Source organism: Entelurus aequoreus, linkage group LG04, assembly GCF_033978785.1.
Source record: "Entelurus aequoreus isolate RoL-2023_Sb linkage group LG04, RoL_Eaeq_v1.1, whole genome shotgun sequence".
In the NCBI taxonomy this organism is placed as follows: Eukaryota; Metazoa; Chordata; class Actinopteri; order Syngnathiformes; family Syngnathidae; genus Entelurus; species Entelurus aequoreus.
Window position 1 is genome coordinate 52,423,910 of NC_084734.1, and position 26,090 is coordinate 52,449,999.

Here is a 26,090-nt window from a genome sequence, read left to right on the forward strand (position 1 = left end):
ATGGAAACAGGGTTTGTACAAAACGGGTTATTTTCTGGCGCATTTAAAAATCAATAAACCTGCATCAGCAATTAAAACATGTCTTATGTGGTACTGTCAAAATTAAAATTGTAAAAAACATATTAAACGTGAAAAAAATAAAGAAATAAAATATCTGAACTCACATTTCATCGCCGAGATAGCTGAGCGAGCTTCCGGTGTTGGCCGACATCGTCTCACAAGATGTAGTTTCTCTTTAAATATTCTTCTTGAAAATGGCCTTGCAAATATATGTGTTGTCTTTTGTAATCATAAAAGATGCAGACGAGGCATGTTGGCTGAGTTCTGAAAGTTTACTCCACAGCGTGCTCATCAAAAACATCCAGCTGCCGGCATGTCTCCATTCAACAACCTAAACGGGGCTACTGCGCATGCTCGTCACTACTGAGTGGCATGCTGGGTAATGGAGTTCTTATGTTACCTGGCTCATAACATCACTATATATCTGCCTTAGGCCATCTAGAAGGCCTGACTGACAACAACTCGTGATCTGATTGGCTATCGCAACTGTCTGTCAAATGTTTGTGTCGAATCACTTAAATGATAAATGATAAATGGGTTATACTTGTATAGCACTTTTCTACCTTCAAGGTACTCAAAGCGCTTTGACAGTATTTCCACATTCACCCATTCACACACACATTCACACACTGATGGCAGGAGCTGCCATGCAAGGCGCTAACCAGCAGCCATCAGAGGCAAAGGGTGAAGTGTCTTGCCCAAGGACACAACGGACGTGACTAGGAAGGTAGAAGGTGGGAATTGAACCCCAGTAACCTGCAACACTCCGATTGCTGGCACAGCCACTCTACCAACTTCGCCACGCCGTCCCTTACAGTGCACAGACGCCTGCATTATTGATTCTGAAGGCTTCTGGCAGATTTGGTACAGCATGGCAACATAAGCGAGCTGAATTCTGATTGGATAAAAACTCTAAACTAAAAACAACAGAGCTGGAACGAGCATAATATGACATGAAGAGAATATGAATATTTTTAGATATTTAGGGAAAGTAAATTAAAAATTATTTTTATCTTTAATTATGATCATGATTTCTGGTTATGTTAGGCCAACAGAGAAGGCCTTGCTGGCCCTGACGGCACACCACTATGTGGAATATAGTTTTTTTTATTACAGTTGCCAATATGTTTTCTGTACATTTCACACTCCAGTCCAGCGGGTGGCGGTAGTGAACCCTTAAGCCCATTCACCAACTGCTATTTAAAGGGGAAGAAGGCGTGATTTGACGTCATTGTGTTTACACCGTTCGTTATTTTGCTAGCGCCAACACAACAAGATAGTTATTCGTTTATGCAAATGAACATATAAGATAGAGATTATATAGTTGTGGTGTTTGCATGGGGGAACACGGTCTTCTGGGCAACGAGCCCGAGTCTATCGATTATTCTGTGCACGAAGCCTGGAACGAGGCCACAAACGTCTACCTGCTCGTTATTCTAGTTAGCTTCGGCCTGTTGATGTACGCCAGAAAGTGAGACTCTCTCTTTATTCATCATTTGTTCCAACATGCTTCTTTTCATTACTAGGGTTCTCGATTACATCACTGAAATCAACTCGAAAATCGTCTAATTTCACTGTGTGACCATCTGCTTTAATCGGCATGTTCAATTACTAGGGTGCTCGATTACATCACTGAAATCAACTCGAAAATCGTCTAATTTCACTGTGTGACCATCTGCTTTAATCGGCATGTTCAATCCCCTATTTGAATGTGTCATGCAGAAACAAGAGGAAGATCATGCGCATCTTCACCCTGCCCCCCACAGTGGAAAGCAGCACAGAGCCCAACTTCTATGACAGCCTGCAGAAGGTCCGCCTGCGACAACAGCTGGAGATGTACTCTTTGGGTGAGAGGCACCTGTGTCGAAGTAATGCACCCCCTTGTTGTGCTCATCTTATGTTTGCTCTTCTAGCCAGGAAGTTTGAGCAGCAGCAGCAACAAACCGACAGTGTCCAGCTCTCCATGGAATGAGGAAGGCCCTCATTCTGCAGCTTTTCTCTGGATGGATGGATGGACGGACACCAACGACATGATGCTCCATGCTGGGATCTATGGAGATGCTTAGCAAGCCTCTTACAGTCTGAGAAACTTTTTCCCCACATCTGCGGTGAAAACACCTTAAATGTAACACTGATTGTATTTTAAGTATACATTTAATTGGGTGTGGTTAGTAAAGTTGTCTTACTGATCACTGATATCAGCCAAGTTGTATTCAGTGTACTTTATAATAAATGATAAACGGGTTGTACTTGTATAGCGCTTTTCTACCTCCAAGGTACTCAAAGCGCTTTGACAGTATTTCCACATTCACACACACTGATGGCGAGAGCTGCCGTGCAAGGCGCTAACCAGTAGCAAAGGGTGAAGTGTCTTGCCCAAGGACACAACGGACGTGACTAGGAAGGTAGAAGGTGGGAATTGAACCCCAGTAACCAGCAACACTCCGATTGCTGGCACAGCCACTCTACCAACTTCGCCACGCCGTCCCATAATAATCAACTTTTGACTTGGTCAACAATGACCCAATAATGTTTGAACCAAAACATTTTACATGATAAATCGTGTTATTGCAGCACCAGACTTTTACCTGGAAGTGGGTGCAAAATGCCTTTTACATGAAAAAAGGTAAATTGAGGTCTGTCCAAATCCATTAAAGTGAAAGGAAAACTGAGATCACAAGCTGATCTAATTGAGGTTGAGTAGTAAGCACTCCCTCAAACTTAATTGACTCCTGGAAGCGTGAACAAGCCCTGCTGTTCCCACCAAAGAGTGGTAAATGAATCGGCGCGGGTACGGGAAGACGATTGAGTGGCAAAGGTCACCAAGCCCACCAAAACATAACCTGATTTGTTCTCACATGTAAAACTGTCCTTTATTTGTGTGCAGCTGTATGATGAAACATGTGAAGTAAACTGTGAAGATTGGCTCTTAATAGTTTTTAGTTCCAAGTTACAGCTTTTAAAGGGGAACTGCACTTTTTGGGGGAATTTTGCTTATAGTTCACAATCCTTATGAAACAAGACTTGTTTTTTTGTTTGCATTCTAAAGATTAAAAAAATGCTCCTAAGATGTGGCTAACAATGCAGCTTGAGACCAATCAATTCTGCCTCTAAATATGCATCCAAAAACCACCACCAATGCTTAATTTATTTTCCATAACCTGTGTAATAACCAAGCTGTAGCGACATTGATACTGTAAGAACGAACACTGAGAAAGTGTTTTTAGCATAGTAATACATCGCCTCGCTCAGACACTCAACACTGCTACAGCATTAGCAAGAAGCCAGCTGCTTGACACCTAAGATGATTGTTTTTTGAGTTTGTAATACACGATGCAAAAGGACATCAATCTGTACTGACGAAAAAACATGAACAATCATATTACAGTATCTGTAAAGTATTAGCCCTCATTTCATAATTTGTTTGAATACAGCTGTCTGGAAAATATATGTAGTTGTACTAACAAGCATGGTGTGCTGCATGTATCATGATCAATATTATAGTGACTTGTACAGTTGTCAATTTGGTCAAGCAGGCCGGGGACATTTCCAGTTGATTTTTGGTATGTGGAAAAAAGTTTCTACCCCTGCAGGGTTTGTTAGCACAACAGTTCGTCTTTTGTTGTGATGCAGTGTCTTCCTTGCCAGATAGAAGAAACTTCCATCGACAAAAAACATTGAGTGCTTCTCAATCCAACAGATGCAAATGTCTGTCGCCATACTTTACCTCAGCAAGCTTCACATTTACGCCTCTGAGTAATGACAGCCCTGACCCTGCCGGCTCCCGTCTGCTGCAACATAGGCTCGCTTACCTTCTCTAACCAGCGGTTCATTAATCATATATTCAGCTTCAAAAAGATAAGGTTGTGAATCCCCAATTGTCCAAAAGATTAGCAAACACAAATTTGTTGCCGGAAGTCGAAAATCCGTGGTTTTGAGCACTGAAATCCATATGCCCAGGAAAATAAATTCCAGTAATGCTTAAAATGACCAAAATACAGTAAATATTATGAATGTGTCTGTTACATTACACACACAGGGTTTTTAAGTTGTTTTCAGGGGTTTGAAAGTAACACAGAAGACTCCCATTAGCTGTTTCTTACAAGCGTTTTTTATATCTTTAGAATGCAAAAAAATAAAAATAAATCTGTGTTATTGTCTTACATAGGGATTGTGAAAAATTCCAAACAAAATCCCAAAAAAAGAACAGTTCCCTTTTAAGAAGCATTGGGGGAAAGTGATGACATATGCAAATTGCTCCAGGCAAGCAGGGAAAAAAACTAATTACATAACACGAAAACTGTATAAAAATAGGATTTTGAAAATAGCAATTATGTACATCAGCTTTCAGAAATAAAAGTCAGCGAGATGATTGCAAAGATGAGGTTTGGAAAGGCAGCGAGCAAGATTGCGATCATTCAATGTGGTCGGCGAGGACACACCCTGACGTCGGCGGCTGACAGCGAGCTGGCGTAATGAGACCTCCAGTCTCTGAGAAAGAGCTCCTCCGCCCCGCTCCGCACCGTCCCCTGGCCTTCTTTCGCCACAGAGTCCGTCTGGTTCACCACCAAGCCCACTCCAGCAGTCTCGGAGAAGAACGTCTCGGACCAGTTGGACGTACCTGTCCACACACGCAGTTAGGTCAGACACATCTGCAGGGGTGATGGCGTCACAGCGGTAGCCATCAGTAACATACCGATGTAGAGGACTCTGTCCGTCACCATGTACTTGGCATGGTTGACTCGAGCAAAGGGGATCTTCATCTGCTCCGCTGTAGAGTGCACCGTGAAGATTTTCTGTGTGCAAACAAAAATGTGTTAACTTTGTTGTCAAAACAATAAGGAACCACTCAGCGCTCCAAACGCACCACTTCTATGTCACACTTCAGCGGCGGCCTGTTGAGCACCAGCAGCGACTGTAGGAAGGGGAACATGGCGGCGGGAGAGTGCTCCCAGCAGCTCACCAGGAGGCGCACTTTTACTCCCCGAGTGCAGGCTGCTGCCCTCACGGCAGAATCGATGTCAGGCCAGAACCTGAGAGTGGAACACGACAGACACCTTTAAAAGTGCTACTAAGTGTTGTGTTGGTCTAGTCCAGGGATGTCCAAAGTGCGGCCCGGGGGCCATTTGCGGCCCGCAGGTAATTTTTTAACGGCCCCACGGCACATTTTAAAAATATGATTAAAAAAAAAAAAACAACATAAAAAGTGGTATAAAAGAGTAAACAGGTGACAGAAAAATTTTGCTATGTTGACTCTAATAACACTAAGCTGTCATGCAGGCTGTTTCTTTCTTTAAAACATAATAATGAATCAAAAACAATGTTATTATGAATTATTGACCTATTCAAGGCTCCAATTAGGTCACATTAAATATTCTACTTTGAGATATTTTTTGGGGAAAATGTTACATATTTTGTGTTTGCCATATAAAAAACTATGTTTTTTGTTTTTTTAAAGAAGGGCATAAAATGAACAAACAAGGAACATAATAAACAACAATACAAGTTATAATTGACGGATAGATCTGAAGTTGATCTCGAGACTATTGTGTTAACAGTTTTTTTTTAAATTACGATTTATTTTTTAACACTTTACTGAGCAGGACCCTTTTGGATCCCCAATAAATTTAGTGGGACTTTTTTTTTTTTTTTTTTTTTAAGTGTCATTGCTAAAAAAAAAAAAATACATTAAAATCAATGTTGTTATGAGTTATGTTATGAGCTCCAATTATTATATAATCTGAAATGCTCCACTTTAAAATTTTATTGGGGGAAAATATTTCATATTTTGTGTTTTTTCTTTGACAAAAAGGGCGTACAACTTAAATCTAAAAAAAACCAAAACGTTATATTGACAGATATACCTAATATTGATCTAGATATTTAACTTTGAATAATAATAATAATACTAAATAATGACATTTAAAAAAATTTTTTTTAACCTAAACCCTTTGGAGTCCCCGGTATCAAGCCTGAGTGGAGGCCTAAATGTATATTTTTTATACATATGTTGTATTGGTTTTTAAAATAAAAAATATCAAAATGGCCCCCGCTTGCTTTGATTTTTCAGTGTGCGGCCCTCAGTGGAAAAAGTTTGGACACCCCTGGTCTAGTCCAAACAGATGATATGCGATGGAGGTTGCCAGGTGGCAAGTGATCACCTTAGTGGTTTGGTGAACTCGGACAGAGGAAGGTAGTCCATGACAGAGATGAAAATGAACTTCTGAGCGTCATGGATGACTGACAGAATGGTGGTGAGATCATCAGAGCGTCCGCGGGCTGCGATGTGCGGCGGGGAGCTCTGCAATAGTGTTTGATGAAAGTTGTTAGATAACATCTGTATAATTGATCATTACTTTATGGTAACTGAAATAGAAAGGGGTTTGATGGAGATATCTGCAGGTGAACAGGGTGCTGGTGAATTACTGTTGTGTTTAGTGTCAACATGCTTTTAGCATAAATGCTGTGTTTTTTTGCCATGACAGTATTTCAATGCGGTGTTTGAACTCACAGACAAGTACACTTGTGTAGCAACTCCATTGAACTGGACACGCAAAGGATGCTGGGCGCTGGACAGGGCGGTGAAGCGAGCGGGCCAATATGGTGGCAAAGAACCATTCAGGCTCCTGTACAGCTCAAAGATACGAGAGGCATCTTGGGCGAGGCAGCTGCAGTCCTCCACTATTACGCCCACCTCCTTCACCTACATGAACAACACCAGCAGGTTGTACTGTATTATTACTGTAATACCTCATACTCTACTGTTTCAGGTTACAATTTTATTAGTGTGGTCCTAATCGTCATTCATACAGTTCTAATGTGGAGCACATTCGGTTTTATTATCCCGATATGTCCACAAACAGTCCCTAGGACGGACAGTAGACACACCTGTCCGACCGTGAGGAAGGAGACAGACTGTATTACAGTAAAAAATAAGACACTGAGGACACACCTGAGTTACAGTAAGGAGGGACACCTGTAACGTGTGTGAGAAACTGGACAAAAATAAGAGGAACATTTCTATTGGGACGAAGTGCTGCCACGCAAGCCTCGAAAGAACATTCAGAAAATCAAGACTACATTTCCTGCAATTGAGTGCATTTGTACACTATATTTCACCTTTAGATTTATTCTCATCCACCAACCTCTTTTGGCTGTCTTTTTGACACCAACATGTCCCATGTAATGTACCAGATATTTTGTTTTTTAGGTACATAATTTACTAAGTCTTATAGCTGAAAATGTAATGTAAAATTCTATAACCTGCATGCAAAGAACTCAGAAAACTTTTCCCATTTGGCAACTCTATCCTATAACCACACCCCAACGGGTAATATACTTCCGGTGTTGTGACCTCTGTTTACATCCCTCACGTCAAACACATACCTTCTCGCTGAGCTGAGGCGAGTGTTCAATAAATTTTGTTTGGATCATATATTTATTGATATTGTAGTGGGTTTATATAAATCACCCCCAGAACTTTTGTTATTGTTAGGGAGTTCCGGTCGAATGGGTTTCATGGGACGCATTTCCTGTGTTGTGTGGTGCTAAGAAGCCACAGATGTATTGCTTGGATTTTACTGACGTCACGTCCGGGCCATTAAATATGCGTTGTGGTCAGGGTAGCTGTTTTTAGTGGGTGCAATCGCCATTTAGCCAGACATATATATCCAAAACGCGGGAAAATATATTTTGACGTGGAAAATTAAGGTTTAAAAATGCAGATTTCCGTATCTTCGCAGACATTTCACATGCCTGAAAAAGGGGCACACCTGTGTTACAGTAAGAAGGGAGACACACCTGAGTTATATTAAGAAGGGACACACCTAAGTTCTAGTAAAAAGGGACACACCTGACTTCCAGTAAATAGGGAGAGACTGAATAACAAACCTGACTTAAAGAGCGCCAGTCCATGTTGGCACTACCCAAGTAGAAATGCTTCTGGTCCACCACTAACAACTTAGTGTGAACGATGCCGCCAGTCAAGGACTTCAGATCCACTTCTTTGATCTTTGCACCTAAAAACCAAGATGTTTATCAACATGTTTCCAAGTAGAAAAGGTCAAAGCAGGAAGTCTTGATGACATACCTGCTGCAGCAAGTTCCTCAGTGTCCTGGTTGAAGGTCTGAGGGCTGTTAACCACCATTTGGAGCTTCACGTCTTTGGAAAGGAGCTGCTTGAGCTGATCAAAGACCTTTCTGCCCTGCAGACATGTGGAGGAACATCAGAGGGGTTTTAAGTGGAACTGTCAAGTCAAGAAGAGACTTTCTTCTTGCCTGAGTGTCCACGGAGTGAGCAAAGTCCTCATCGTTGCTGCGCAGTGACACGTAGAAGGCGGCGATGCTGACAGAGCTGTGAGCTTTGCCCAGCAGCCTGAGCCAGCTGGCTGCTGTACTCTGCTGTGTTGATGGGCTGGATGGGTACAGACCCACTGGGATGCTCTCCACCAGGTCAACTCTGAGCATGAACAATAAACTTTTATTCGCTCAAACAAACACTACTTCATTATGTTCTACATACAAGTTGCAGACATTCTGCATAGATATTTCCGACATCTTAAAGGGGAGCTTTTATACAAAACCAACTTTTATTACCTATTGGTACCTGTTTTTGTGTATTTGGGATCTGTATAAGTCTCGAAAATTTGAAATCAAACCATGGAGGCATTGCTGAGATATTTATAAAACAATCTTGCCTTCCTTCATACTCCTCCAAACGAACCATTTGGAATTTGCCCAATCTGTGACGTTTTCCCAAATGTGATGTCAGCAGATATCTCCATGTATGGTAAAAATTTACCTGAAAAGCTTTGAGCGAGTCCGCCTTTGCGGTCAACAAGTTTCTTGTTTTTCTCTATTTTAGCGATGTTCCTTATCAGGGTTTTTATGCTGCCAAGTCTGATCATCCATGAGTGAGATCATCTGATACGAATACAATCTCAATCACAAGCATTACCTGTACAGTTTTCAATTTATTTACGGTGAGGGCTATTGATAGTGTAATATAAACAAAATATTTAAATGACTTATTTTACCTCACACAACTGTTTGATCAAAAATATTAATAGTAGGGCTGGACAATTAATACAATTTTTATTTTGATTTCGATCATGAAAATATAATCGACAAAAAAAGATTAGTGGGCCACACAACATGCATGCAAATTCCGGACTTTCTGACAGTGAAATGGAGGAGTGAAAAAAGATGTCTATTAGAAGTTTGGGATCTCATCACGGTTACTACTTTTTATTTCACCCAGCGATAATGAATAATCTCTAAACTCAACAAAAAAATAAGGCACATGGTTTCCACGTTGAAGGAACCGTGGACGGAGTCACATTATTGGCCAATAAAACAAAATCCGCTGGTAAACGCAAAATAATCAGGGAAATTTAGATAAATGTGACTGAAATGCTGTCATTGTGAAAAGGGAACATAACGTGTCAAACACACATTCAGCCCCGAAACACGTCCTAAACTAAACAATGTCAAGACGGTCACTAGAAACAGAGGCGAAAGTACAAATGTAAGTAGCAAGAACAACCCATACACCCACAACACATCTCATCTGCTCGTGTTGTTGTAAATGACATCATCGATGAAACTTATACAAACAGGATGACAGATGCCGCAACTTGAGAGTCGCGAACACTCTGCCTTTCTTTACTAGTTATGCTTAGAACAACAGCACAGCACACTTCCCCCTTCACAATAGCCCGGTGCGCCACATCCGGTCTGAATGCGCTAACAAAATAAAGATTTCAAAAAAGTACCTTACACAAGCATAATGCACTTATTGATTCGTTTACACAATTATGCTTTGACCTAAAGTATTGGTCAAAGTTGTTCAAATATGTATTGCACCAATAAATGCGAGGATTTTTGCATTTATTGAGAAACATTTTATAAAATTTTATTTGCTACAAAAAGCACACACACTAAAGTGTAAAAAACGGAAAAACTGAATTTTAATGTTTTTTACACTGATATTACTTAAATGTATTTTTATTACTATTATTATTTTACTTGTTTTGGTATATTTGTTACTCATTTATATCTGTTTTTTAACTATAGTTAAAGTAGATTTTTGGTGGTACAATACTAATGTTTGTAAATTAATGAAAAATTGTGTAATGAATCGTTATTACAATAGCAATCAAAATAACCGTGATTATTATTTTTGCCACAAACGTCCAACCCTAATAATAACACAATAACTGAAGTAAACCAAAAGCTACCATCTACTACTTATTTATATCCTATGGTTTTTGCCTCCTGTGTCCAAGAAATAATTTCCTTAATGTTTACAAATGAACAAAAACAATAAAAAATATTTTAAGAAATACAAACACCAAAATGATCACTCTAGTATCATCAGTTACTCACTGTACTACCCTTGGTATCAACACCACCAATTTATTTATTGATCTATTCTCCTCTTATGTGTCGTATACTGACTGTCAACCTCCAGTAATAATGCTACTTGACAAGGATACCTGTTAATGCCTAAGAAATGTCAATCAAAGTTTATGTATATAGTCATTAATCACAAGTGTCTCAAAGGGCTGCACAAGCCACAAATGCCGTTTATTTGCCGTAATGGAGCCGGCCACACTGTGTATGGACATATAATTAACTGGAGGACTAAAAATAAATAGTGTCAGCTAGAGGTTCTCGGCGTTTGTGTCAAGCATTATTCGGCAATAATGTACTTTTTCACAAAAATCGGTTGATACAGTGGTCCATCCATCCATCTTCTTCCGCTTATCCGAGGTCGGGTCGCGGGGGCAGCAGCTTAAGCAGGGAAGCCCAGACTTCCCTCTCGCCAGCCACTTCGTCCAGCTCCTCCCGGGGGATCCCGAGGCGTTCCCAGGCCAGCCGGGAGACATAGTCTTCCCAACGTGTCCTGGGTCTTCCCCGTGGCCTCCTACCGGTCGGACGTGCCCTAAACACCTCCCTAGGGAGGCGTTCGGGTGGCATCCTGACCAGATGCCCGAACCACCTCATCTGGCTCCTCTCGATGTGGAGGAGCAGCGGCTTTACTTTGAGCTCCCCCCGGATGGCAGAGCTTCTCACCCTATCTCTAAGGGAGAGCCCCGCCACCCGGCGGAGGAAACTCATTTCGGCCGCTTGTACCCGTGATCTTGTCCTTTCGGTCATAACCCAAAGCTCATGACCATAGGTGAGGATGGGAACGTAGATCGACCGGTAAATTGAGAGCTTTGCCTTCCGGCTCAGCTCCTTCTTCACCACAACGGTTCGATACAGCGTCCGCATTACTGAAGACGCCGCACCGATCCGCCTGTCGATCTCACGATCCACTCTTCCCTCACTCGTGAACAAGACTCCGAGGTACTTGAACTCCTCCACTTGGGGCAGGGTCTCCTCTGCAACCCGGAGATGGCACTCCACCCTTTTCCGGGCGAGAACCATGGATTCGGACTTGGGGTTGCTGATTCTCATCCCAGTCGCTTCACACTCAGCTGCGAACCGATCCAGCGAGAGCTGAAGATCCTGGCCAGATGAAGCCATCAGGACCACATCATCTGCAAAAAGCAGAGACCTAATCCTGCAGCCACCAAACCAGATCCCCTCAACGCCTTGACTGCGCCTAGAAATTCTGTCCATAAAAATTATGAACAGAATCTGTGACAAAGGGCAGCCTTGGTGGAGTCCAACCCTCACTGGAAACGTGTCCGACTTACTGCCGGCAATGCGGACCAAACTCTGGCACTGATCATACAGGGAGCGGACCGCCATAATCAGACAGTCCGATACCCCATACTCTCTGAGCACTCCCCACAGGACTTCCCCAGGGACACGGTCGAATGCCTTCTCCAAGTCCACAAAACACATGTAGACTGGTTGGGCAAACTCCCATGCACCCTCAAGGACCCTGCCGAGAGTATAGAGCTGGTCCACAGTTCCATGACCAGGACGAAAACCACACTGTTCCTCCTGAATCCGAGGTTCGACTATCCGGCGTAACCTCCTCTCCAGCACACCCGAATAGACCTTACCGGGAAGGCTGAGGAGTGTGATCCCACGATAGTTAGAACACACCTTCCGGTTCCCCTTCTTAAAGAGAGGAACCACCACCCCGGTCTGCCAATCCAGAGGTACCGCCCCCGATGTCCATGCGATGCTGCAGAGTCTTGTCAACCAAGACAGCCCCACAGCATCCAGAGCCTTAAGGAACTCCGGGCGGATCTCATCCACTCCCGGGGCCTTGCCACCGAGGAGCTTTTGAACTACCTCAGCAACCTCAGCCCCAGAAATAGGAGAGCCCACCACAGATTCCCCAGGCACTGCTTCATCATAGGAAGACGTGTTGGTGGGATTGAAGAGGTCTTCGAAGTATTCCCTCCACCGATCCACAACATCCGCAGTCGAGGTCAGCAGAACACCATCCTCACCATACACGGTGTTGATAGTGCACTGCTTCCCCTTCCTGAGGCGGCGGATGGTGGTCCAGAATCGCTTCGAAGCCGTCCAGAAGTCGTTTTCCATGGCTTCCCCGAACTCCTCCCATGTCCGAGTTTTTGCCTCCGCGACCGCCGAAGCCGCACACCGCTTGGCCTGCCGGTACCTGTCCGCTGCCTCAGGAGTCCTATGAGCCAAAAGAACCCGATAGGACTCCTTCAGCTTGACGGCATCCCTCACCGCCGGTGTCCACCAACGGGTTCTAGGATTACCGCCCCGACAGGCACCAACTACCTTGCGGCCACAGCTCCAATCAGCCGCCTCGACAATAGAGGTGCGGAACATGGTCCATTTGGACTCAATGTCCAGCACCTCCCTCGTGACATGTTCAAAGTTCTTCCGGAGGTGGGAATTGAAACTCTCTCTGACAGGAGACTCTGCCAGACGTTCCCAGCAAACCCTCACAATGCGTTTGGGCCTGCCAGGTCTGTCCGGCATCCTTCCCCACCATCGCAGCCAACTCACCACCAGGTGGTGATCGGTAGAAAGCTCCGCCCCTCTCTTCACCCGAGTGTCCATAACATGAGGCCGCAAATCCGACGACACAACTACAAAGTCGATCATGGAACTGCGGCCTAGGGTGTCCTGGTGCCAAGTGCACATATGGACACCCTTATGTTTGAACATGGTGTTTGTTATGGACAATCTGTGACGGGCGCAAAAGTCCAATAACAAAACACCGCTCGGGTTCAGATCCGGGCAGCCATTCTTCCCAATCACGCCTCTCCAGGTATCACTGTCGCTGCCAACATGAGCGTTGAAGTCCCCCAGTAGAACGAGGGAATCACCCGGGGGACCACTCTCAAGTACTCCCTCGAGTGAATCCAAAAAGGGTGGGTACTCTGAGCTGCGGTTTGGCGCGTAAGCGCAAACCACAGTCAGGACCCGTTCCCCCACCCGAAGGCGGAGGGAAGCTACCCTCTCGTCCACCGGGTTGAACTACAATGTGCAGGCTCTGAGCCGGGGGGCAACAAGAATTGCCACCCCAGCCTGTCGCCTCTCACTGCTGGCAACGCCAGAGTAGAAGAGAGTCCAGCCCCTCTCGAGAGAACTGGTTCCAGAGCCCTTGCTGTGCGTCGAAGTGAGTCCGACTAGGTCTAGTCGGAACTTCTCCACCTCGTGCACTAGCTCAGGCTCCTTCCCCCCCAGCGAGGTGACGTTCCACGTCCCAAGAGCTAGCTTCTGTAGCCGAGGATCGGACCGCCAAGTGCCCTGCCTTCGGCTGCCGCCCAGCTCACATCGCACCCGACCTCTATGACCCCTGCTATGGGTGGTGAGCCCATTGGAGGGGGAACCCACGTTGCCTCTTCGGGCTGTGCCCGGCCGGGCCCCATGGGGACAGGCCCGGCCACCAGGCGCTCGCCATCGTGCCCCACCTCCGGGCCTGGCTCCAGAGGGGGGCCCCGGTGACCCGCGTCCGGGCGAGGGAAATCTGGGTCCATAGGTTTTATTTTTCATTGAGGTCTTCGAGCTGCTCTTTGTCTGATACAGTGGTGGTCGATCAATTGACACATTCCTAATTTGAATACTTGCCACTTGACTGTAATATAACAGAACTAAAAAAAAACAATGTGGTTAGATCAGAGCTACCGCACTCGATAAAAGTTCCTTACCGACAATCTCTGCTACATGACTCGGCCATGAGTCCCACGCCCTCCAGCCAGTGCAGCTCCAGCTGAGCAGCGAGTTGGCTGACAGACATGGGGAGTCCAAAGTGCCAAGCATGCATACCAAGAAGCAGCAGAGTAGCCGGCAGCAAGAAGCAGAAGGCGAAGAGAGGGCGTCCTGAACCCTGTAGAAAGAGAGGAGGCCTGGACTACAACAAGACAGGGACACGTTATAGTACGTGTGCCAAAAATCTCAGTTTATTTTTTATCGCCATAGAAAACTCACCTTTGCCGACTTGGATGGAGCTGTGGCAGACTTCTCTACTGCTGTATGACAGACCGACTCGTTGTTGTCTTCCTTGCCGACATCCACAGCTTGATCAGTCTTGATCATTATCTGCGGCTCATTGTGGTCCTTTGCATCACCAGAATCATCCATCACAAAGTCATCCTCGCTGTCGACATCCGACGAAGACCTCACGTCTTGTGACTCGGGTGTGTGTGGATGTTCTCTCTCCCACGGCGGCTGTTCATTCACAATAGCTTCTGTTTGGCTAACATTGGGCATGCAGTCCAGCTCTGTGGACTTTGTGACGGTTGTTGAAACGCTTCTCTTGGTCACAACATAAGACCCTGGTGGTTTATCTTCTTGAGGATTATCTTGGCTCAAGGAGTCCAGGCATGGAATTTCAGGTGAGAAGCTGTCAATCTTGCTGGTTGCACTGCACTGGCTTTCGTGTTGCTCTTGGATGAGGCGTCCCTCCGCTCTGAGCGCAGGCCTGGGGCTCGCCATAATACCGTACTGCACTCCCTCAGACAACATGCATGCGTTGGGTGTGGACCCTTCAGATGTTTGTTCTGTGTTGCTCAAGATGGTGGATACCTCACCGCCAATTATGGGGATGCGGTATGATAACAGATTTTTTTCCTGCACACACTTTGATGTGTCCACAAGGACACTTGCAGGCTTCTCAGCAGGCTGAACTACTGGGAGAGGAAGCTCTTTTTTGGACAAAGGCATCTCTGCGCTGAGAGTGGCAGGCCGCTTATTGAAGGTGGGGATGCGGGAAGCAGGCTTTGCACTTTTGCGGTTCATGTCGTCTCTTTCCTCGGGTTCTCTCTTTGAAGCGTTATCAGTAACCCGAAAGCGGTCCAGCACAACACTGCAGGGCTTCACTTCCTGAAGAACACAGAACACTGGTGAGAATGGGAGAACATTGGGTCATCAGTTAGCAACATTACTAGCATTGAAACTTATAGAAAACTATCAAATACTGTTTATTTAAAGGGGCCTTATTTTTCAAAACCAACATTTCTTTACCTCTTGGTACCCGTTTGAGTTTTTTGGGATACAAGTGGCAGACATATTTATATAAAGACAATATTTCCAGTTTTAGTCCGATAAGTTATTTATTTTTCTCTGTCCTCTTGATGTAGTGTAGACTGGCTCGTACATTGCTGTACATCCTTAAATCCTCCACTGGTGCTAACAAAATGTAGCATTTAATTCTAACTTTTATTATCTGTCAGTACACTTGATATGGAAGCGCTAAAAACTAAAACATGGCTGATGGAATGGAGACGCAGTCGAATGGGCTTGGCCTGGATAGAGCTTTGGCACGTAAATAAGACCCACCACAAAACGGTGCATTCCGGCTTGAAGATGGATTGTAAACAAAATCTATCCAAAATTTGGACCAATGAACCATAATGACACCCATAATAATTAGGCTGTCACTTCGTAGAGCGCAGACATATACATCCATTAAGGCCACATTGTTGAACCAGATTTAATAGATTGTTTAGTCAATTGCTCAAACATTCATACCCCGCCTTCCGCCCGATTGTAGCTGAGATAGGCACCAGCACCCCCCGCGACCCCGAAGGGAATAAGCGGTAGAAAATGGATGGATGGATGGATTCAAGACATAAGAAAGAATTCAGACATTCCCTCTCACCTATATTCTGGAGTAGGTGAGAATCTTTGGGCACCTCATGATTCAATTACGATTCAGGAGCTACAACTCGATTAAAAATCAATTAGTGATGCATCTTTAATCTATGTATATTGATGGAGTTTAAAAAATGTTTTTGTTTCACTAAATAAGCGTTTATCACTTGCAACTTTAAAAAAAAAATATTCATTTGGAAAAATAAACAGTTAAATGAATTCCCACATTTATTAAATTTATGAAAATCTGTGCAAAACTGGACCATAAGTGCCCAATAAAAAAGTAGCTGGTAGATCTCTCGGTGAGGTGGCTTGCTGATCATTCCATCCATCCATTTTATACCGCTTGTCCCTCTCGGCAGTCAGACAAATTTTAGAACTGTCTGCATTACTTTATTTACAATAAACAAATCAATTATCGATTATTGATGTTTACTAATCGATTCTATAATAGAAATAATTCAGAATTGCAATGCATCTAAAAATCGATTATTTACCCCACCTCTACTCTGGAGCAAATTTTCCAAATTCGGGGAGAGAGTGGTCTGCGTCCAAGTGCGTCGCCAAACTGTCATTTCCAAAACCAGTAAAAGAAAAATGACACATCAAGAGACTACAGAATTGAAATAGCAAATAAAGTTTTGTGTCTTGCTATTTATTTAGCAGGCTACTTTCTAATTCTCGGCCCATGACACACAGATGAGGCTACTATTGCTTATTATTAGTCCATGTATTAAGCTCCTCACCAAAATGCTACAGCTTCCTAAATAAAGTACAGTTATACTTCAACTTAGAAGTACTTTGAAATATGAGCTCTGTCTCTGCTTTTTTTTTTAATACTCTGAAATTGCGGGCAATTTGGAGCTACGAGCATTTTCCCTGCCATTTGAAGTAGTATTGGTCCACACCCACAGCCCAATCCTGCCCTCCAACCACCCGAACTGAGAAAGTTAGTGTGAAGGAGAAAAAAAAGGAAGAATGAATCTGGTAAATAAACCACTAAAAACACATCTTAACGGTTGCCAAACCTGACAAGAAAGCTCTATGGCTGTTGGTCCACATGGCACGGCATCCAAACAATGGTGTTTGGCATCCTGTCTCTTGGCTTGGCGGTGTGCGTTGCCTTTGGTGCACGGGCACAGCTTGTTGTCAGCGTGGACCTCTCCGGTCAGTCACTCAAAAACCTCAGTGTGCAACGCGAACAACAATTTCCTAGATCTTATTGTTAAACGACGGAACATCAGCCCCTAGGACACACCTACAAATGTCTGCTCTCCAAGGTACAATAACATTATTTCATAAAACTTTATTTGCTATTTCATACTGTAGCTAATTGTACTACGTGTTATTATAAAATGGTGGTGTTGGGAGGGCCAAGCCTGGATTAAATTGATTTCAATTCACTTCAATAGGCGGGGCTGATTTGAGCTTCCATTGTTTTGAGTTGAGAGCTCAGTCATGAAACATTGTGTGCTTGTAAAACGACCTCATCTTACAAGCACATTACAGTATAGTGGAATCCTGCTTATTGCGCCTGTCCTAATGACGTTTTTTTAAAAAGCCTACTAAAACCCACTACTACCAAACGCAGTCTGATAGTTTATATATCAATGATGAAATCTTAACATTGCAACACATGCTAATACGGCCGGGTTAACTTATAAAGTGCAATTTTAAATTTCCCGCAAAACTTCCGGTTGAAAACGTCTATGTATGATGACGTTTGCGCATGACGTCGATGGTTAAAACGGACGTATTCGGACACATTGTATCCCAATACAAACATCTCTGTTTTCATTGCAAAATTCCACAGTATTCTGGACATCTGTGTTGGTGAATCTTTTGCAATTTGTTTAATGAACAATGGAGACTGCAAAGAAGAAAGCTGTAGGTGGTATCGGTGTATTAGCGGCTGGCTGCAGCAACACAACCAGTAGGACTTTGACTTGGATAGCAGACGCGCTATCCGACGCTAGCCGCCGACCGCATCGATGATTGGGTGAAGTCCTTTGTCGCGCCGTCGATCGCTGGAACGCAAGTGAGCACGGGTGTTGATGAGCAGATGAGGGCTGGCGTAGGTGGAGCGCTAATGTTTTTATCATAGCTCTGACGAGGTCCCGTAGCTAAGTTAGCTTCAATGGCGTCGTTAGTAACAGCATTGCTAGGCTTCGACAGGCGGCACAGCATTAACCGTGTAGTTACAGGTCCAGTGTTTGGTTCGGTGTCTCCTGATAGTAGTATTGTTGATCTTCTGTCTATCCTTCCAGTCAGGGGCTTATTTCTTTTGTTTCTATCTGCATTTAAGCACGATGCTATCACGTTAGCTCCGTAGCTAAAGTGCTTCACCGATGTATTGTCGTGGAGATAAAAGTCACTGTGAATGTCCATTTCGCGTTCTCGACTCTCATTTTCAAAAGGATATAGTATCCGAGGTGGTTTAAAATACAAATCCGTGATCCACAATAGAAAAAGGAGAAAGTGTGGAATCCAATGAGCCCTTTTACCTAAGTTACTGTCAGAGCGAAAAAAGATACGTCCTGCACTGCACTCTAGTCCTTCACTCTCACGTTCCTCATCCACGAATCTTTCATCCTGGCTCAAATTAATGGGGTAATCGTCGCTTTCTCGGTCCGAATTGCTCTCGCTGCTGGTGTAAACAATGGGGAAATGTGAGGAGCCCTTCAACTTGCGACGTCACGCTACTTCCGGCACAGGCAAGGCTTTTTTATCAGCGACCAAAAGTTGCGAACTTTATCGTCGATGTTCTCTACTAAATCCTTTCAGCAAAAATATGGCAATATCGCGAAATGATCAGGTATGACACATAGAATGGATCTGCTATCCCTGTTTAAATAAAAAATAATAATTTCAGTAGGCCTTTAATGTTCAGTTTGGACTTTGGGCTATGATAGCTGAGCTCAGTCAGTAAAGGGAAACATGTCTTAAATTATTTAGTACAAACACCTCTCAGTTACAGAGTTCCTACTCTTTCCCTTAATTATTTTCCTTGACTTTTCCAGCTTCCACAGAGGCAGGTTATACACCGATAAATGTGCCTCATTCTTTGTCATTTATGCAGATTGCGTGAATGAGTATGACTAAGCAGTGCAGTTACACAAACATAGACTATAGATGGAAACTGTACACATCCATCATAATGGATTAAGTAGAGTTGAATGTGTTAGGTGCTACAAGTAACATATATGCAGTGTGTGTGTGTATACAAAGAAAGTGTACAATAGCGATACCGTTTCTGTCGTCTCCACTGTTTCCTCTTCTTCCTCATCAGTGTGCAGTCTCTCCATCACTTGGCCGTACACAGGGTCCGAGTCCGAGTTCTCCGACTCCTACCAATAAAAAAAATAACTTGCTCAGCGAGTAAAACAAACATGCTGTGAGTGCGATATACATTAAAGGACCAACGATGAGTCAGCAAATGATGTCAGCATGAGGACTCACCATGACGCAATAAGTTGCGAGTTTAATGAAGTTACTTTAGTTAACAATTACAAGATAATGACGGTCCGACGACGTAGCTGTCGCACGTAAAAATTTGATCTTTTCCCGTTTTGTCCCCCACCCCCCCGGTCAGGATGGCTGACGATACGCGTCGACGTTAGCTAACGATGCTACAGTGAAAGCTAGCAAGGAACTACGTGGCTAAAGTCAACCTTGCAGAGGAAGAGGAGGCGGGATGGTAGTGTAATATTACTCACCATGTTGTACGTGGGTCTCACTTGCAGGCGGGACGACGTCCTCGCTTTTCTTACTATTCTTCTTCTTCTTGTTGTTGTTGTGTCCCTCTCCTCCTCGTCATCATCACTGCGGTGCATCGACTTTTTGGACCGCAAAACCACCGGCATTTTTTCCACTCTTTAATAGCACCTTCGGAATTAAACGCGCGTAAGTGAGATATATGTATACAATGGGTAAAATGTACACTGAATCAATAAAACAAACTCTTGGTGTCCGACATTTTTATTTCCATTTTCCACTCACCTTCCTTCATTAGGCGAGTAAACAATAAACTGAAAGAAACCGCGATTTCCTGCACATCGCTGATTGGCTGGTTAAAATCCAAAAGCCCGAGGCTCCGCCTATCAGACGTGACGTAACACGGAAGTGACGACGTTGACGTCGCCTGACTGGAGACACCGCGGCTTCCACTGGATTATAGGTGTGTAAATATTATATTCCACTTGTCATATTCGACGGTTTGGTCGCAACACATGACGGAACAACTTCTATCAAAAGGTATTCACGTCTTTAAGCGATGTGAAGTAAAGACAGTGACGGTTAGCTTAGCCCTTGGAAGCTAGCTTGTTTACGACACAAACATCCCTTTGAAGACATTTCTGTCTCGTGAGGGGTCAAAGGTCGCTCCTGAGTTGCAGACAGGTCACTTCTAAAGTCTATGGGCAACAATAGTTTTACATGATGCCGGACATTATTAACAGAATGATGTTATTGCAAACAGTAATAACAAAACAATTCCATGTAGGTCACAAGATTTATAAGCAGCAGTTGACATTTCCAGTTAACCCCGAGAGGGACAAGCGGTAGAAAACGGATGGATGGATATATGTAAAATTGACCAGACCAGATAACCGCTTAACTAACCTGCTTACAGTAGCTATGTCTTGAAATTAAATATGGACAAGTTTCGCACGAATTTATGCAAATTTCACTTCATGATTGTTGATATAGGCTTGTACACGCTTGTGAGTCCATGTTTGTGTCCTCAGGTCTGCCTTCCTTTTGAGAGCGACGTGTGGTCATGACGGACTGTTAATCTTCTTAAGACGGCAATGGAAGCTCCAGTCACGGCTGTGCCGCCTCCTCCTCCTCCCAATTCCTCCGCCGTGCCATCCCCTCTTCCCCTGCGCCCGGCTCTGGCACCCTCAGTCCAGCTGGGCTTCACCGTCTTGTACACGGCGCTGTACGGCGTCCTCTTCCTGGTGGTGTACGCCCAGCTCTGGCTTCTTTACCTCTACCGACACAAACGATGGAGCTACCAGAGCATCTTTCTCTTCCTCTGCCTGCTGTGGGCCGCGCTGCGCACCGCCTTGTTTTCGTTTTACTTCCGCAATGCGCTGGAGGCCAACCACCTCCCAGTGGTCGTCTACTGGCTTCTCTACTGCTTCCCCGTCTGCTTGCAGTTCTTCACTCTCAGTCTCATCAACCTGTATTTCACTCAGGTGAGACAACGGCGTTTTCATGCTGAGCAGCTTAGAACAGGACAGAGTATCTCTGACGTGAGTTCTGCTACCACAGGTGTTACTCAAAGCCATAGAGACGTACAGTGCAGAAGTGGACAAGCGACTGTGAGTACTAAACATCTCTACATCGTGTAGCTAACCGTGAGGTATCGGCATTCAACCTGTCAATCAAAATAGCCAGCTTATATTATACTTGCCAAACCTCCCGATTTTCCCGGGAGACTCCCGAATTTCAGTGCCCCTCCCGAAAATCTCCCGGGGCAACCATTCTCCCGATTTCCACCCGGACAACAATATTGCCTTTAGGGTCCTCTCTCACCTGAAAAGGAGACTATTATATATGTGTCCGTTATCCATAGGTTTATCTATAACCCATAAAGTAAATAAATGATAAATGGGTTATACTTGTATAGCGCTTTTCTACCTTCAAGGTACTCAAAGCGCTTTGACAGTATTTCCACATTCACCCATTCACACACACATTCACACACTGATGGCGGGAGCTGCCATGCAAGGCGCTAACCAGCAGCCATCAGGAGCAAGGGTGAAGTGTCTTGCCCAAGGACACAACGGACGTGACTAGGATGGTAGAAGATGGTAGGCAGGCACGGAGCTATTTCTCAGCGTGTGTTTATTCCAGCCGGCACGTTAATACACTGACACACAACATCCGGATTCCCATCATGCATTGCTTCAAAACTACGGCAAGTAGTAACGTCAGTCTACCCCAGGGCAGCTGTGGCTATGAAAGTAGCTTACCACCACCAGGTGTGAATGAATGATGGGTTCTACATGTAAAGCGACTTTGGGTACTTAGAAAAGCGCTATATAAATCCCAGGTATTATTAATGTCCAAAAACATAACAGAGACGAAGCAGAAGAACGAAGAAGAGACATGGCGACGACGAGTAAGAAGAAGTACGCTTGCAAGTTCCAAAGTGATTGGAAAAAATAACTTCAGTTCATCCAGGACAGCTCGAAGGGGAAAGGGTATGCTGCCTGCAAATTTTGTAGATCTCCATTGAACACGGTGGCCGAACGGATATACTTATTCATTAGCGGATTATTTATATATATATATATATATATATGTATATATATATATGTATATATTAGGGCTGCAACAACTAATCGATTAAAATCGATTATAAAAATAGTTGGCGATTAAATTTGTCATTGATTCGTTGGATCTATGCTATGCGCATGCGCAGAGGCATTTTATTATTATTTTTTTACTTTTTTTTTTTTTTTTTACTTTTTATTTCTTTTAAACCTTTATTTATAAACTGCAACATGTACAAACAGCTGAGAAACAATAATCAAAATAAGTATGGTGCCAGTATGCTGTTTTTTTTCAATAAAATATTGGAAAGGATAGAAATGTAGTTTGTCTCATTTATCCGATTATTAATCGATTAATCGAATTAATAATCGACAGATTAATCGATTATCAAATTAATCGTTAGTTGCAGCCCTAATATATATATATATATATATATATATATATATATATATATATATATATATATATATATATATATATATATATATATATATATATATATAAAAGAAATACTTGAAAATATATACCTTACCTTAAGTATCACATGTGATACATACAGTTGTTGTGTTTCAGCCGCGTGGCCCGCTGTGCGTATGTGTCGCTGAACGCCGTCTTCCTCTGCGTCAACGTGGCTTGCGCTGCTCTTGGGGACCGGGGCAATGGCGTGGCGGAAGGCCAGAGGACCTGGAATTTGGTCCTTATCCGGGTTCTTGTCAACGACCTACTCTTCATTCTGGAGGCGGTGTTGCTGGCCGTGGTGCTGTTGCTGTTGACGCGGCACTCCCGCTCCACTGGCCCGTACTTGAGCAGCAAGGTAAGCAGAAAAAAACAAAGAAACGACATGAATATGGCGGGATCTTACTTAGCTGTGTGCAGGGGACCACAATGTGTCGCACGGCGGCGCTCGGCGCGGCGGTCATCCTGTTGTTTGCTAGCAGAGCTTGCTACAACCTCAGCGTGCTCGTGCTGTCCCAGAACCACCATGTTGAGTCCTTTGACTTTGACTGGTACAACGTCTCCGATCAGGTAGGAAAATCTTTTATGCTCAGAACGTGATTGCTAAAATAAAACGATGAACACGCTTCCAGGCCGACCTGCGCAACGAACTCGGCGACAGGGGCTACTTGGCGTTTGGCGCCATCCTCTTCATCTGGGAGCTGCTGCCAACCAGTTTGCTCATTCTTATCTTCAGAGTTCGCAGACCGACCCAAGAGGTAGTTGGACAAGCAGTACACTTCAATAATGAAACCCTCAGTCTTTAGTGATATAGACGTAATGAGCTGTCCAGGAAAAAGCAAAGGCTAACTCAACTCAAGCCACAGCAGCACCTGCTGCTTGTTGAGAGGAGCATTTTCAAAAGGCTTCAGTAAGACCAGAAAATGTTGCTAAATTTGTCGCTTTCTAAAAACACTGCTCTTGTTGCCTCTTCTTACTCTCTGGCAGAAAAGGTGTGTATGAGTTGTGTTAAAAGTTAGAATGCCATCTACAGTACCTACATTTACAGTGCCATTACAATATGTTTATGAGCGAGGGCAAACAGGTAGCTGCAAATATATTTGTCCATATAGGATATGTCTAATAAGTGTTTTAGTCCAGTGTTTTTCAACCACTGTGTGTGCCGTGAGATACAGTCTGGTGTGCCGTGGGAGATTATGCAATTTCACTTAATCGGGTTAAAAATATTTTGTGCAAACCAGTAATTATAATCCGCAAATGTGCCGTTGTTGAGTGTCTGCTGTCTAGCGCTCGGCAGAGTAACCGTGTACTCTTCCATATCAGTAGGTGGCAGCAGGTAGCTAATTGCTTTGTAGATGTCGGGAACATGGTTTGTCGTGATCACAATATGCGGGAGGCAGCGTGTAGGTAAAAAGGTATCTAACACTTAAACCAAAAATAAACAAAAGGCCAGTGCCGCTAAGAAAAGTAATTTAAGCTTAGGGATGGCTATGCAAAACGAAACTAAAACTGAACTGGCTGCAAAGTAAACAAAATCAGAATGCTGGACGACAGCAAAGACTTACAGCGTGTGGAGCAGACGGCGTCTACAAAGTACATCCATACATGACATGACAATCAACAATGTCCCCTCAAAGAAGGATAGCGTTCGCACAACTTAAATAGTCTTGATTGCGAAAACAAAGTAGGTGCGGGGGATAGCGTTCATGGAAGACATGAAACTGCTACAGGAAAATACCAACAATAGAGGAAAAGCCACCAAAATAGGAGCGCAAGACAAGAACTAAAACACTACACAGGAAAACACCAAAAAACTCAAAATAAGTCACGGCGTGATGTGACAGGTCGTGACACTTACTTTGAGACAAGAGCTATAGTGATGCATGGTTGGTTATGGTTTGAATTCATATCCAACAATTGGGAGAACGACATTTTATTGTCAATATCGGCTACTGAGTAAATTTTTTTTAATGTTTTCTGCTGGTGGTGTGCCTAAGAATTTTTTCTATGAAAAAAATGTGCCTTGGCTCAGAAAAGGTTGAAAAACACGGGATTTTGTCGTCATGTGTGAGGTATAAAGAGTCCGGGTGTGGTCCTGGCAGGTCAGCAGCCTAGCAATCAACAACAGAGTCCTACCTCGACCCTATTTCTTTGATGACCCTCAAGGCGATGAGGACATTCCAGTTCCTTGGACTCGCAGCTACCACCCACACGCCAGGTATGTGACAGCCACTTGTTGATATAGAATATCTACTTCCATTTTTCCCTGTTCTTCTCCTTTCCCAGCTGGTACGGATCGGAGACCACCCCGCTGCTGTTTGCAAGCAACCCTTCAGGCCACAACCACCAGCACCACTCCTTCTATTCCACCCCCCAGAACTGAGCGCCGCCATCACAGACTAGCAGCGTAGCACCCAGTACAACCTCTGTGTGTGTCTTTGCACTGAAAAGCTCAGGAATTGTCCTCAAGTAGGGAAAATGCAGATTGTAGTGTTTTTAGCCACTGAGGACAATCTAAAAGGGATCCTCAACATCAATTGCCAAACGTCGCACTTGGTGATGACATTAGCTGCTTGTTTTAAATGAGTTGTTAATTTTGTTAATCACAGTTTATCACTTTGAAATTCCTCCTTAACTTTCCTTTTCAAGAGTCTTTAAAACATACAGTGCATCCGGAAAGTATTCACAGCGCTTTACTTTTTCCATATTTTTGTTACATTGTAGCCTCATTCCAAAATGAAATACATTCATTGTTGTCTACACACAATACCCAATATTGACAATATGAAAATTATTTTTTGTTTAAATTTTGCAATCATCTTTGTCTAGTCAGGGAGGTGACTAAGAACCCGATGGTCACTCTCTGCTGCAGTATTCTTTAGTGGAGAGTGAAGAACCTTCCAGAAGGACAACCATTTCTGCAGCTATCCACCAATCAGGCCTGTATGGCGAGTGGCCAGATGGACGCTATTTCTTTGTAAAAAGTTTGCTAATATGTCCCTGAGAGACTCTCAGACCATGAGAAACAAATGATCTGTTCTGATGAGACAAAAGATTGAACTCTTTGGCGTGAATGCCAGGTATCATCTTTGGAGGAAACCAAGCACAGCTTGAGAGGTTCTGCAGAGGAATGGGTGCCAAGCCTGTGGCATTGTATTAAAACAAAACTTGAGGCTGTAATTTCTGCCAAAGGTTCAACAAAGTATTGAGCAAAGGCCGTGCATACTTATGTACACAGGATTTTTTATTAA

The 26,090-nt window shown here is 43.8% G+C and overlaps 3 protein-coding genes across 7 annotated transcripts; 2 read left to right on the plus strand and 1 right to left on the minus strand.

Annotated features, from left to right (window-relative positions):
• Window positions 1-1,253: 1,253 nt before the first annotated feature.
• smim19 (small integral membrane protein 19) lies at window positions 1,254-3,062 on the plus strand. The gene is made up of 3 exons (XM_062045282.1): window positions 1,254-1,531; window positions 1,783-1,907; window positions 1,974-3,062. The coding sequence occupies exons 1-3, from the start codon at window positions 1,398-1,400 to the stop codon at window positions 2,030-2,032; spliced, it is 318 nt and encodes a 105-aa protein (XP_061901266.1). The 5' UTR covers window positions 1,254-1,397; the 3' UTR covers window positions 2,033-3,062.
• pld7 (phospholipase D family, member 7) lies at window positions 2,927-20,216 on the minus strand. Of its 3 annotated transcripts, XM_062045273.1 has the most exons (13): window positions 20,101-20,216; window positions 19,818-19,986; window positions 19,350-19,448; window positions 14,437-15,330; window positions 14,157-14,359; window positions 8,338-8,518; window positions 8,150-8,264; window positions 7,951-8,078; window positions 6,572-6,763; window positions 6,222-6,361; window positions 4,928-5,093; window positions 4,757-4,856; window positions 2,928-4,681 (listed from the first exon to the last, which is right to left on the minus strand). In XM_062045273.1, the coding sequence occupies exons 2-13, from the start codon at window positions 19,962-19,964 to the stop codon at window positions 4,479-4,481; spliced, it is 2,568 nt and encodes an 855-aa protein (XP_061901257.1). In that variant the 5' UTR covers window positions 19,965-19,986; window positions 20,101-20,216; the 3' UTR covers window positions 2,928-4,478. The 3 variants fall into 3 exon arrangements, with proteins under 3 accessions (XP_061901259.1, XP_061901257.1, XP_061901258.1); XM_062045275.1 differs by lacking the exons at window positions 19,818-19,986; window positions 20,101-20,216 and adding an exon at window positions 19,561-19,724 and having other exon boundaries at window positions 2,927-4,681; XM_062045274.1 differs by lacking the exon at window positions 20,101-20,216 and having other exon boundaries at window positions 19,818-20,091.
• gpr137 (G protein-coupled receptor 137) lies at window positions 20,142-25,650 on the plus strand. 3 transcript variants are annotated; one of them, XM_062045278.1, is made up of 8 exons: window positions 20,143-20,278; window positions 20,847-21,299; window positions 21,376-21,425; window positions 22,957-23,197; window positions 23,260-23,409; window positions 23,472-23,597; window positions 24,942-25,057; window positions 25,126-25,650. In XM_062045278.1, the coding sequence occupies exons 2-8, from the start codon at window positions 20,910-20,912 to the stop codon at window positions 25,220-25,222; spliced, it is 1,170 nt and encodes a 389-aa protein (XP_061901262.1). In that variant the 5' UTR covers window positions 20,143-20,278; window positions 20,847-20,909; the 3' UTR covers window positions 25,223-25,650. The 3 variants fall into 3 exon arrangements, with proteins under 3 accessions (XP_061901264.1, XP_061901262.1, XP_061901263.1); XM_062045279.1 differs by having other exon boundaries at window positions 20,227-20,355; XM_062045280.1 differs by lacking the exon at window positions 25,126-25,650 and having other exon boundaries at window positions 20,142-20,278; window positions 24,912-25,057.
• Window positions 25,651-26,090: the final 440 nt, after the last annotated feature.

Bases quoted from the DNA above. Each gene is read 5' to 3' on its own strand.
- smim19 (XM_062045282.1), top strand. From the start codon at position 1,398: ATGGGGGAACACGGTCTTCTGGGCAACGAGCCCGAGTCTATCGATTAT. The intron at 1,532-1,782 runs GTGAGACTCTCT...TGTGTCATGCAG, and splicing joins CTGTTGATGTACGCCAGAAA to AAACAAGAGGAAGATCATGC. The intron at 1,908-1,973 runs GTGAGAGGCACC...TTGCTCTTCTAG, and splicing joins GCTGGAGATGTACTCTTTGG to CCAGGAAGTTTGAGCAGCAG.
- pld7 (XM_062045273.1), bottom strand. From the start codon at position 19,964: ATGCCGGTGGTTTTGCGGTCCAAAAAGTCGATGCACCGCAGTGATGAT. The intron at 8,519-14,156 runs GTAAGGAACTTT...GTTCATGCTCAG, and splicing joins TCATGTAGCAGAGATTGTCG to AGTTGACCTGGTGGAGAGCA. The intron at 4,857-4,927 runs GTGCGTTTGGAG...GTTTGCACACAG, and splicing joins TGAAGTGTGACATAGAAGTG to AAAATCTTCACGGTGCACTC.
- gpr137 (XM_062045278.1), top strand. From the start codon at position 20,910: ATGGAAGCTCCAGTCACGGCTGTGCCGCCTCCTCCTCCTCCCAATTCC. The intron at 23,198-23,259 runs GTAAGCAGAAAA...AGCTGTGTGCAG, and splicing joins GCCCGTACTTGAGCAGCAAG to GGGACCACAATGTGTCGCAC. The intron at 23,598-24,941 runs GTAGTTGGACAA...TGGTCCTGGCAG, and splicing joins TTCGCAGACCGACCCAAGAG to GTCAGCAGCCTAGCAATCAA.